Source organism: Hyaena hyaena, unplaced genomic scaffold, assembly GCF_003009895.1.
Source record: "Hyaena hyaena isolate Hyena2069 unplaced genomic scaffold, ASM300989v1 scaffold_27, whole genome shotgun sequence".
NCBI classification, from domain to species: Eukaryota; Metazoa; Chordata; class Mammalia; order Carnivora; family Hyaenidae; genus Hyaena; species Hyaena hyaena.
The window spans coordinates 2,898,795-2,911,297 of NW_024080659.1; the positions used below are offsets into that span (position 1 = coordinate 2,898,795).

Sequence of the window (12,503 nt, forward strand, 5' to 3'; positions counted from 1 at the left end):
GGACGTCCTGGGTCCGGCCTGGCCTGCAGTGCGCCGAGGACGCCGCGCGAGCATGTACAGGCTCCTGAGCCCGAGCTTGGGCCGAGGCCTCCTGCGGGCCGCGGGGCGGCGGTGCCGGGACTGCTCGGCGCGCCTGCTCCTGGGGCCCGCAGGAGGCCGGGCGCCTGAGGTGGGGGTGCCGGCATCCCGAGTCGCGCCGCGCGGCCGGGGCCCGGGCCTGCTGCCGCTGCTGGCAGGTGAGGGGCGCGGGCCGGGCGGGGCCGGCCGGGCGGGGACCGGGGCGCAGGCCGGGCCCGGTGACCTCAGAGCCCCTTCCCGCAGCGCTCGCCTGGTTCTCGAGGCCCGCTGCGGCAGAGGAGGAGGAGGAGGAGCGGCAGGGAGCGGGCGGGGCCGCCGCCGAGGGCGCGGCGGACGAGACCGAGGCCGAGATCATCCAGCTGCTGAAGCGAGCCAAGGTGAGGCGGCCTTTGTGAGCGAGGCCCGTCGTTGGCCTTGTGGGTGTGAGGTGCGCGCTCCAGTCCCCGCAGACTGGATGGAGGCTCCGAGGGTAGAATTGCCCAGAATTCGATGGGTCATGGGTGGGGGTAGGGGGTGGGGGGGGGGCGGGGTTGGCATCCGTCCAGGCTTGTCAGATTCCAAAGCCTGCAGTCAGACCGCTGCAGTCTCCGGTGCAGATGGTGAGGGCACCAGAGGCATCGCTCTTTTTATCCAAGCAAAATTAGCCGAAGTGTTTTTGTAGTTTTTTTCTTTTTTTCTTTTTTTTAAATCAGGGAGCCAGCCAGCCCGAAAGGACTGGCATAGAGAATTTGGCACGTACGTAGCGTCCAGAAAATGCACTTCAGTGTTCGGTGTGCACGGTGTGGTTCCGATCTTTCTAATGCCTTCCGTGTCTCCACATTCTTTCCTGTTTTCTCCCCAGGTTAGCTCCTCTCTACCGTGGGGCTCCCCACCGCCTCGATGCTCAGAGAGGTCCGAATTTACATTCCTGTACTGCAGTGTGCTACCGACACCCGTCTCCACTTTGAAGCCTCCCCTGCCCCTCAGACTTGACTTGCCCAGAGCTAGACTCCTGAATTCTTAATGGCGTCCCCTGCGCCATCCTTCACCATCTTCTCTTTCTTTGCTACCATCTACCCCGTTTTTCTGCCCGGAAACCTTCTAGTCATTCTTAAAACTCACGGGACCTTACCACTGCCTCTCGGTACACTTACAGCCCAGCCACAAATCCTGTTGCCCCCAAATATAAAGTATTCCTGAAATCTGTCCCTTTTCTCTGTCTCCTCTGGCACTATGCTGGCCACATTGCCACGGTCTGCCATCTAGTCGTCTTGCCCGCCCTGTCCACCCCCCCCACCTCCGCCCCAACCTACTCTCCATGCAGCAAGACCCTGAACCTATGCCGCTCTGCCTTGCCCACCAATTTGGCAGTAATCCTCTGGCTCATTGTTTTCCCTTCACATCCGTTTCCTTTAGTTTCTTGGATGGGTTTTGAAGACCATTCTCTTCAGCCTGTAATGCCTTTGTTCATCCCCTGCTTTGTGGGTCATTTCCCCCCATAACTTTTCCCTGTAATTCCTGGTTGACTCTTTGCTTCCTGCCGCAGTTGAACTGTCATTTCCTTGGAAGGCTTCTCTGACTCCCATTTAGAGGGGAGACCCTTTACTGTTCCTTCCCTTTACTTTTCTTCATAGCTTTTATCATTAGTTGTCGTTAAGCTTATTCGTTCCACAAGAGAAAAAGATGTAGGGCAAGCAGCTTCCTTATAAGCTATGATGGCGTTCCTTATAAAAGTGCTCACATTCCAAATATTTGTTGTATGGCCACACATAGCTGCAAGGGAAGCTGACCACCCTGTCACCATCGTAGACATAAATTCTGGTGCGTAGTTGGAGTTCGAAAAATATTTGGCAAATTGAATGACTAGCTTTCTCCTGTGTATGGGGATGGATAGCCATATCCACTTCTGTCTGGTAGCACATACATCTGCTTTCTTTACCTTTCATTTTCTGTTATTTTCTTTGTTTTTTTCTTTTCAGTTGAGCATCATGAAAGATGAGCCAGAAGAGGCTGAGCTAATTTTACATGACGCTCTTCGTCTTGCCTATCAGAGCGATAACAGGAAGGCCATCACTTACACTTATGATTTGGTAACTCTTCTAACCAATCTCAGCCATTGACGATGGAGGGTGGGTGCAAGAGCAGGATTGTTAGCTCTCCTGATTTACACTCCTGCCCTTCAGGATGTTGTAAAGCTCTTTGGTTTTTGTTTTTACTGAGTTTTCTTTTGGTTTCAAATGTTATTACCCTTGGGGTGTCACTTATACAAAGTCTAAATCCCAGACCGAAAACTAAAATACCAGTATTTGTTTCTTCAGTGATGAGTGGATCTAGATTTAGCTTATCATCAACAAAGATTGTGCAGCTATTTACACTCACGGCATTGCTGTACTTTAATGTTAGCAGATTAGTGACAGACCTTTCTCTTTGAACTGTTTTTTAATTTAGAAGGTGAAGGCAAAAGGGAGTCATTAACTTAAAAGTTTTGAAATAAGTAGAATACAGTGCTTTAAACTGAAAACTCATTTGTAATTTGCTTTCAGATGGCCAACTTAGCATTTATACGGGGTCAACTTGAAAATGTAAGTAAGTAAATCACTTTGTAATATTTTGCATTTGTGAAGGACTAGCTTCAAGGGGCCTCTGTTAGTAAGGGTGCAGGCAAAGCTGCTGTAACGGAGAGACCCCAGAATGGAGTGACTCAAAACCACAAGGTGTATGTCTTTTTAAAACATTATTCTACAGGTAGCTACACTAAAGAAGGGTAGGTACCTCTGCTCTATGAAGTGGTCCGGAAGCCTGCGTTATTATTATATTTTTTTAAGTTTATTTATTTTGAGAGAGAGAGAGAGAGCTCACTCGCTCTAGCAGGGGAGGGACAGAGAGAATCCCAAGCAGGCTCTGCACCGTCAGTGCCTGAGCTGGCTGCGGGGCCTGAACTCATGAACAGTGCGATCCCGAGCCAAAATTAAGAGGCAGATGTTCAACTGACTGAGCCACCCAGGTGTCCCTGGGTTCCTTCTAAGATGTGTTCTCATCTGCATAGGTGAGCTGGCTCACCTCCAGCTGCCGGGAAGGAAGAAGAGGGAAGCGGCAGGCGGCTTCCTTATAAAATAGGATTTAGAAACTGTTCCCATTCCTTCTACCTGCATCTCTTGGCCCAAACTTCCATCATGTGACTGCACCTAGGGGGAAAGGAGGCTGATCTATTAAAAGGGAGAAGATTCCGTAACTGAAAAGATGGGGGCGGTAAATAATTAGCGGACAGGTTGCAGTCTCTGCCACAGTAGGGTTTGAATGAAAAGTTAATTTCTGTAGTTGGTTTCTGCTCATCACAGAGTACTTTTTAAGGTGCCCACAGGATGTGGGGTCTTGGTATTCTTGTCTGTTTTCCCATCACAAGGATATTTTTCTGTGTGTGTGTTGTGTTTTATAAGAGATGATGCATCAGACTAGTACTTAGTTATATAGATAGTGGGGCCCAAGTAAAAGAAAAACTTTTCCTTGTGCTTTTAGGCAGAGAAGCTTTTTAAAGCAACCATGAGTTACCTGCTTGGAGGGGGCATGCAACAGGTAAGAACATTGCCTAGGTTTGGGCCCCAGCTGAAGCAGTTTTCAAAATAGTTTTGCTTCCTGGAAACTCCACCCAGCCCCCAACATGTGCTTTGGTGGGAAAAAAAAAAAAAAAAAGGTGGATTATTCCCCCCCCCCCGCCCCTCCCCAGACCTTTATAGAAACTACCAGGCTTTCACTCATGCAAAAACATAGTTGCTGAGGAATTCAGTTGTTTAATTCCTCCTAAAGGATAAAAGCTATGGCTTTGAGGCCAAAGTCAGTCTAGATGTTTATCAGAGATAATAATCCATAAGGAAATTTAGGTTGTTGTGAATTTTCTTCATTTTTTCTTTCTCCCAACAGGAAGACAATGCGATAATTGAAATCTCTCTAAAGCTGGCCAGTATCTATGCTGCTCAAAATAGGTAAGTATAGTCAGAATATAGGTGTGGTAGCCACCAGAGAGTTGGGCTGTGGGCAGTTAACTTTAACCCCAGGATGTTATATAATTTTCATTTACCTTCCATTCACAGGTCTCAGAAACACTGGGTGTCACAATCAAAGGGTTCCCTCCCTCATTGTTGAAATCTTTAGTCTTTTCCAAGTTTTGCCCTGCCGTTTCCAGTAGACTTTTGAGGGGGGCCTACAGCCCTCACACCTCTGGCTGCGCTGTGACAAAGCTAATCAAGCGTTCTGTTCCTGCCTGAATCGGGAAGGGAAGTCACCGTTAGAACTTTAGTTTAGCTCTTCCTAGAAGAGGGAGCGGTGTAAAAGCTGTTGGGAACAATATACTTTGAAGCAACCATTTTTGGATAGAAGTATCAACAAACCAGGAAATTAGACATATAGTTGAATGATGAGGGGGTTGACACGGGAGTGTCTCAGTGGCTAGTCTAGAAGGCAGTGTTTTTAAAACGTGTAAAGGTGATCAGGTAGGCCGGTTTTAAGAAGGAGAAAGCTCTAGGAGTGGAGAAGTGACCTCTGGATAAGTAGGATAGGAAATCGGTGCTAATTGAGAAGTACTAGGTGAGTCTCAATTCTTATAAAGAAGAATCTTCATGCTTCACCGGAAAGGCTTTGGGAATAACATGGATGTGTGCCAGAGGTCCGAGTGGGGCCTGGTGCCTTTCATCCTGTCTAGGCGGAGTTCAGAGGAGAAACACATAGGATGTAAGCAGAGAACTCCTCTAGAGAGTTAAGAGTACATTGGAGGGAAGCTCTAAGATGAGCTTTTCCTTGGGTTTTTGGCTGCTATAGTAGTTGGGTACCAGAAGTTTGGAATGACCTCACACCTAATGCTGTAACAAGAATGCTCATTGTGGCCAGGGGCCCTGGCACTGGGCCTGCTGCCCTAGTCACCGGCTCCTTCACTCTCAGCAGAACCTGGCTCTTCTCCTTGCACTTAGTTGGATACTAGACAGGCCAGAGCTTCTGAGGGCCTTTGACTGCAAGTCTTTGGAGGAGCTTTGAGGTTGGCCTGTGCTGGGGAGTGTTACAGCTGGGATCAGTCTCTTTCGGAGGAGTAAACAGACAGGCCTGGATGTCGATGGGGTATGAACTTCTAGGATAAAAGAAGTCTGAAGCTAATCCCAGTGGAGAGAAAGACGAATTCCTGGTCTCATACAGGGACAAGCGTATGTAGTAGCCCCTGACAATTAGCCTGTGATTCCTCTGTACCCTTCTCAAAAGTATTTTTTCTTTTAGTCTTATTAAGAGAAGCATGAGGCCAGAAGATACATAACTAGAGTTGGGGCTTAGGAACCCTGATATTAGTAGGGGAATTGTTAATACACATTTTGCTCTGACTGGAAGCATCTAGTGAGCAGCCTTCCGCCTGCCCCATGTCCTGGCTGGATAGGGTCCCTCCTGCTAAGGTTCGGGTCTGGAGAAGCTTCTGTTCTGAGAACAGAGTACAACGGTGGGGTGATCTGTTCTCCCTTGGCAAAGCACTAGAGGAAAAGGGGCGAGCTTTGTAGTGCCGCTTCTGCTGAGAAACTAGAGCCATAGCGGAAGGGCAAGAACCAGGGGTGAGCTTCTGGAAGGAGCAGGGATTCTGTTGTGTTTGTACATCTCTTTGTAGAAACCACAGTTGACAGCTGGTTCTTTACAGTCAGCCTGCCTAACGTTTGGGTGGCCTCTCCAATTGATTGAGGGTCCAGGATTAGAGTCAGGCTCAATGCCTTCTAGCACCATAGCTAGGAATTCCATTTACGCAAAAGAAGCTTTCATTGAAGACCTACAGATTGGAAAACTAATAAAGCTAATAAACCTCTCCAGAAATTGCATAAGATCAGTAGTTAGAACCCTTGCTGCAGGCAGCCTTAGTCTCTGTTCGTAATAATACTGCTTGTAGCTGATGTCAGGCTTTCCCAAATGGAGAAACAGACTCACCTGAAGCCATTAGTGGGAGACGGTGCTTCCCATCTTACACTTCCCTTACTAACAGTACTCAAACCAAGGCTAGGAAAATGCGATAGAAGAGGAGTTTGTGAAAAGGTGAACAGCCGATTGCTGATCTTTGCTTTACAGACAGGAATTTGCTCTTGCTGGCTATGAATTCTGCATTTCAACCCTAGAGGAAAAAATTGAAAGAGAAAAGGAATTAGCAGAAGACATTTTGTCAGGTAGGGAGACCTGACTGTTTTCTGGACATTGCCTTTTTGCCATAGAGCTTCACTGTTCTACTGGGATAAAAGGGAAAGGTGTCTGAATCTGGGGGGAGGGCAAGTTATCCACTTGGGGAATTAAGTGGCGATTTTTAAAATCTCAGCAGAGGGTTTGGGATAAGATGTTTTGTTTAAATAACTTGACCACTGTTTGTTTGTTTGTTTGTGTAACCCTTTGGTGGTTAACTTAATTGACTTTTATTATATACAACCTCTGGAAAATTGGAAAGCAGAAAGGAGAGGTCTTTCTCTTTTCTCTTGGTTCAGCTACCAGTCACAAGGCTAATTAATTACATTTGGGTACCAGATATTTACCAAGTCATAAAAGATGAAGAGAAACTCAGGTTTTTGCAGTTCATCCTCATTACAGAGGGAAGAGAGTAAAGAACAGTTTTAGGAACAAAATGGCATGGTCAGGAAGCTCTAGCTCTCGACCATTTGGGTTTCTTAATATGGTTTGAAATATTGGGAATTACCAGATTTGATACTGATTCCATAATTCTTATTTCACACATACGCTGTGCTAAAAGCTACAAGATGCTATAGAGAAAGAGCAGTCAACTCTTGTCCCTAAAGCAGTAAATAGGACTTAAAAGAGTTATTTTTACTCCATTGTCTTCCAATTGTCTCTCAAACATAAACCCTGTTTTTCTCTTCCACCACTGCACCTAAGCCATCTCTATCCAGGTCACCAGTTCTCAAACCTTATCCTACCTACTCTGCTTATTAGCAGCTCTGACCCAGGTGGTCGCTATCTCCTACGGGACGCGCTTTATTCACTTGGCGTCTGGGACACCTTACCCATCACTTACTTTCCCCTTCGCCACCTCTAAAGTTAGCAGACCTTAGGGCTCACACCCTAGGAGATAACATACAGCCCCATATCTTTAAATATCGGTTGTACATCTTCATCCCCAACTTACACATGAACTACAGATGTGAACTGGGTAAGATTGTCTACCTGACATCTTGACCTGAATGTCTAATGGTCATTTCACACTTAACATGTTGGAAATGGGTCTCTTGATTTCTGCCGCTCACAAAGTTGCTTCTCTGCCAATCAGCCCAGTGAGAAAGGGCGCCACCATTCATTCACGTGCTTAGCCAAGAACCTAAGAATCACCTGTGATTCCTTCCTCATTCCTGATTGTAAAAGTTCATCAAGTTATATTGGATCAACCATCAAAATATATCTATATCAGACCATGTCTCATTCTCTTGCCATCCTACTTTGGTGCAGGATAGTATTGCTTCTTGCTTGAACACCTGTAATAGTTCGCTCAAGAGTTTTCCTGCTTCCTTGCATTCCTTTACACAATCTGTTATCCATACAGCAGGCAGACTGCTCTTTTAAACCTCAGTGCCTTTGCATCACCTATAGAATAAATTTCAGAATCCCTGTATGGACCTGTAAGGCCCTATATGATTTGACCCATACCTACTTCTATATCATCTACTGCCGCTCTCCCCGTTGCTCACTCCACTTCGACCACATTGGTCGTGCTGTTCTGTACAAGCTCATTGCCATCTCAAGGCCTTTTCACTTACTCCCTCCACCTAGCCTGTTCTCCCATATCTTTGCGTTGCCAGCTGTCTTCAGTCAGCTGCTCAGGTATCACTTCCTCAGAAGGCCTACCCTAACTAAAACAATCATCTCTTCCCACCTGTCCTTTGCTTTACTTCCTCACACTTGAAAGTAGGGGTGTGTGTGGGTGTGTGTGTGTGTGTGTGTGTGTGTTGTGTGCTCAGGTTTCTACGGCCACTAAAAGTATATTTTTGTTCCAGGTGTTTGTAGTATTTGTCTTCCCTAGCAAAGAAGGGTAGAGATTTCAGCTTATTTGTTCACTGCTAAATCCTTGGGCCTAGAGCAGTGCCTGGCACGTAATAGAGGCTCAGCACTTGTTGAATGTAGGCGCAGAAGACTAGACAGGCCCCAAGTAAAGTTTCAGTGTGGTGTGGAGGCTTTGAGGGAATTCACAGAATATATAAATACGAGTCTGGCTATCAAATAATTCAGTTTTGAACTGTCCACACTCTTGCAGTCTTTCATTTAGAGAATTGACTGTAGACAGTTCCTTAGACGTTTCTAACTCCCAAAAGTAATACCAATGCATTTAAGATGATTTAGGAAATCATTAGGAAGAAGATAACAAAGATCATCCATAATACTACAAAGAAAGAACTACTTTTTACTTTTTGGTGTATATCTTTCCAGGCTTGCTTTGCCTGTGCTGTCTACATCTTAAGAGATAAGGATCGGGGCGCCTGGGTGGCTTAGTCGGTTAAGCGTCCGACTTTCGCTTAGGTCATGATCTCGCGGTTCGTGGGTTCGAGCCCCGCATTGGGCTCTGTGCTGACAGCTCAGAGCCTGGAGCCTGTTTCAGCCTGTGACTCCCTCTCTCTCTGACCCTCCCCTGCTCAAGCTGTCTCTCTCTCTCTCTCTCTCCTAGAAATAAATAAAACATTAAAAAAAAAAGAGAGAGAGATAGGGATCATATTGTATATGCTTTTTTTTTTTTAATTTAGTGGTATATTGTGAAAATACTTATTTACAGGCATAGGAATTCTCATTGGAGAGAGCAAACTAATTTCTATTATAAACGGTATTTTTACATTTTACTAGTTACGTGCAATAAAGAAAATGTTACATTATTCTTAATCTTATTTTTCCTAAAGAAATACATTATTACTCATTTAAGAAAATAGAAAGAGGTGGGGAGGGGCACAGAGAGGAGGAGGCAGAGAATCCCATGCAGGCTCCCCAATGCCAGCACAGAGCCCGATGTGGGGCTGAACTCACAAACCGTGAGATCATGACCTGAGCTGAAATCAAGAGTTGGAAGCTTAACCGACTGAGCCACCCAGACCCCCTATTTTCACTCAGTTTTAAACAAGTACATCCACTGTCAAATTTATATGCTTTTTATTTACCTGACCAACTCTGTCCCAAAAGTGTATTACTTAAGCTCATGTATAAATTTGGTCTAGGGAACTGATTTTGTTTCTCATTATAAATACATAATGTTATTACAGTACAAAATTAAGTGAAAACAGATTTCTAAGCAGTATTAGGAGTCCAATGTAGATATAGATGTAGGTATAGAGCAGGACTGAATTATACCAAAATACAGACAGTGATTACCTCTGGTTGGTAGATTTATAGGGCACTTATGTTTTATGTGTGTTTTTCTGGATATTCTCTGATTTTTTTGAACATTAAAAAAATTATTTTCTTATGTATGTAGTATAAAAAGTCAAAGGATGTTCTGAGACTTAATTTAAAAACAGCATTTCCTTGCCACATGTCTTAGAGTAATTTTCAACTCTTAACCAATTTCATCTGGTATTTTCCTTTATATTTCTAAATAACGTATAAAACTATTTTTGCAATTATTTTTAGAATCTGTTAACTTACAGAAAAGGAAACATTTAGTGTAATTTTTGCTCCTGTCTATATTATTACAAATGTGTAAATAGTGTTAGCTGTTGAGCCAAGCATTTTCTTTTTCTTTTTTTTTTTAATTTTTTTTTTTAATGTTTTATTTATTTCTGAGAGAGAGACAGCGTGAGCGGGGGAGGGTCAGAGAGAGAGTGGGAGACACAGAATCCGAAGCAGGCCCCAGGCTCTGAGATAGCTGTCAGCACGGGGCTCGAACCCACGAACCATGAGATCATGACCTGAGCCGAAGTCGCCGCTTAATCACTGAGGCACCCAGATGCCCCTCAAAGGAGTACATTTTAAACTCGTTGACGAATATTGCAAAATTGTCCTTGAAAGGACTGTATTCATTTACATTTTCAGGTTCTGCTTATTTATTTGCTTCGTGACTTTGATCAAATTAATTAAGCCCTGTGTGCTTTTGATCCTCATAATGGGGGTAAGAGCAATACTCTCTCGTAGGACCATTAGGAAGATTGAATGAGTTAATATCCATAAAGTGCTTAGAACAATGTACTTAGCAGCTACTCGAGTGTTAGCGATTGTTTTTATTATCATGATCAGGCAGTGTGTTCCTTCTCCGCAAAGTCCCTGATTTTTATAACCTTTGCCAGATTGGTGATATGGTAGTGATGTTTGCTAAGCAATGGGATTGATCATTTATTGGTGCTGTTTTCTAAGAATATTGACTCTTTCCTATCAGGTTTTTTCTTTTCCCTTACTTGTGTCTATAGATTTCAGACCTTTGGATTTTTTTGTTTGTTTTAATTTTTTTTAAATGTGTGTGGGGCACCTGGGTGGCTCAGTCAGTTACACATCCGACCCTTGATTTCGGCTGAGGTCATGATCTCGCAGTTTGTGAGTTCAAGCCCCACACTGGGCTTTCTGCTGGTAGTGTGGAGCCTGCTTGGGATATTCTCTCTGCCCCTCCTCTGCTCACACTCTCCCTCTCTCTCAAATAAATAAACATAAAAATTTTTTTTAAAAAAAGAAATGTGAAACTAAAATTTGTATAGTTTAAGGGATAATGAGTATAACAGGTAGTGACCCAACACTAAGAGTACCTTTGCAACCTGTGTGTGTTTGGCCCCAGCCCCGTTCTTCTCACCCCCGAGATGCTGTTCTGGTGAATCGTGTTTTGTTTTTGCGGGTTTCTTTTTAAAATTTATATAAATGAATCACACAGTACGACTTGCACTTGTCTTTAATTTTTTTGGAATTAGATCTGAATTCATTTATGTGTATGTTCTGTGCTTTTATTAATTTAAGTTAATTTTTTAAATGTTTATTTATTTTGAGAGAGAGAGAGATCCAGGATCCCAAGCAAGCTCCATGCTGTCTGCACAGACCCTGATGGGGGGCTCGAACTCAAACCATGAGATCATGACCTGAGTTGAAATCAGGAGTCAGATGCATAACTGACTGAGCCACCTAGGTGCCCCTGCTTTTATTAATTTTAAATACATAATTTTAAATACATAGAACATAGCTGTTCTATGCCAGGGATTCTAGGATTTGATAGAAGCAAGTGAGGCAGAAGTCCCCATTCTTCAGAGCTTACTGCTTAAAAAGGTAATTTTCAACTTTGAAATCAGGTAAATATTCACTCATCTTTTTTAATTTGCCTTTTTTGTTTTTAAACAGGGTTAACGCATAACTTTTTAACATATTTGAGGTTAATTTTGGTGTGAAGTTGGTCACTACTATCCTGAAGATGATAATTTATTATCATTACATACTTACTGTAAATGAGCATATGCTTGTGTTTCTTATGGGGTTTCCATTCGATTCATTCATCAGATGACTTGATGTGTTGTTTGAGCTCTATGGTAGCATATGTTTGAGTTACACAGTAAAACAGGTTACACGCATGCTTCTTTTGTTAAGATTTCCTCCCATCTTATTCTGTTTTTATGTGCATTTTAGATCATTTTGTCAGTCCCTAAAATGCTTTGAGACTGAATTATTAGATTTGCATTATAGTTTTCAGTGAGTTTGGGGAGATTGCCCTTTAAATAAGTTAGCATTTCACTGCAAATAGCACAGAATTTCAGTTAAGCATTAAGGGCACCAACTCTCCCGTAACTGGCAGTTCATGGAAAGGGGGCAGGTTGTTGAGTTACTTGACACACAGGTCATTGAGATCCTGAAGAAGGAGATTCTTTCCATCCCTCCTCACGCATTCTCAGTGTCTTGGCTTTCTCTTCACATTCCCCTTGTGGTTGAAACGTGATTCACGAGGAGGGGAATCTGTCCTCCGTTAGGAATGGATCCTGGTCGGTTTTAGAGACTCATGGTAATCCCACTTTTCCTGTTGAGGACTGGGTCCCAGGAACCTTATCCAGAAATGGCAACATGCAGAGGAAAAGGAAACTTCTCTGGTGTTTCTCTTAGAATCAAGGTAATCTTTGCTATCAGTTCTCAAGTAGGTTTATCCTTACTTCTCATTGGCTGGATTGGGTTACATGGCATTTTAAGCCCAGTCCTCAACAGCCCACAAGAATGGATGCCGGAATAAACAGCTGTGCTGGCAAGAGAGTCACCACTACACTGTCCCCGCAGCACGGGCACAGAGGTATCGCAGGTATCGTGGGTTCGGTTTCAGGCCACTGTCCTAAAGTGAATAGCGCAGTACAGCAGATCAAATGAATCTTTTTGTTTCCCAGTGCATATGAAATTTACATTTACCGTGTGCAATAGCATGTTTAAAAAATGTACATACTCCCCCAAGATGTATATACCCTAATTGAAAAATACTCCATTGCTAAAAAGCGTCACCTGAACTT

At 43.9% G+C, this 12,503-nt stretch overlaps 1 protein-coding gene across 1 annotated transcript in view; it reads left to right on the top strand.

Moving 5' to 3' along the window:
* The first annotated feature begins 5 nt into the window (after positions 1–5).
* TTC19 (tetratricopeptide repeat domain 19) overlaps positions 6–12,503 on the top strand; it is a 29,014-nt gene continuing 16,516 nt past the window's right edge. Inside the window, exons 1-7 of the mRNA XM_039227341.1 lie at positions 6–236; positions 322–455; positions 2,037–2,147; positions 2,601–2,639; positions 3,574–3,630; positions 3,976–4,037; positions 6,142–6,236. Coding sequence (XP_039083272.1) covers positions 53–236; positions 322–455; positions 2,037–2,147; positions 2,601–2,639; positions 3,574–3,630; positions 3,976–4,037; positions 6,142–6,236 — 682 coding nt within the window. The 5' untranslated portion in view covers positions 6–52. The remainder of the gene's footprint in view (positions 237–321; positions 456–2,036; positions 2,148–2,600; positions 2,640–3,573; positions 3,631–3,975; positions 4,038–6,141; positions 6,237–12,503) is intronic.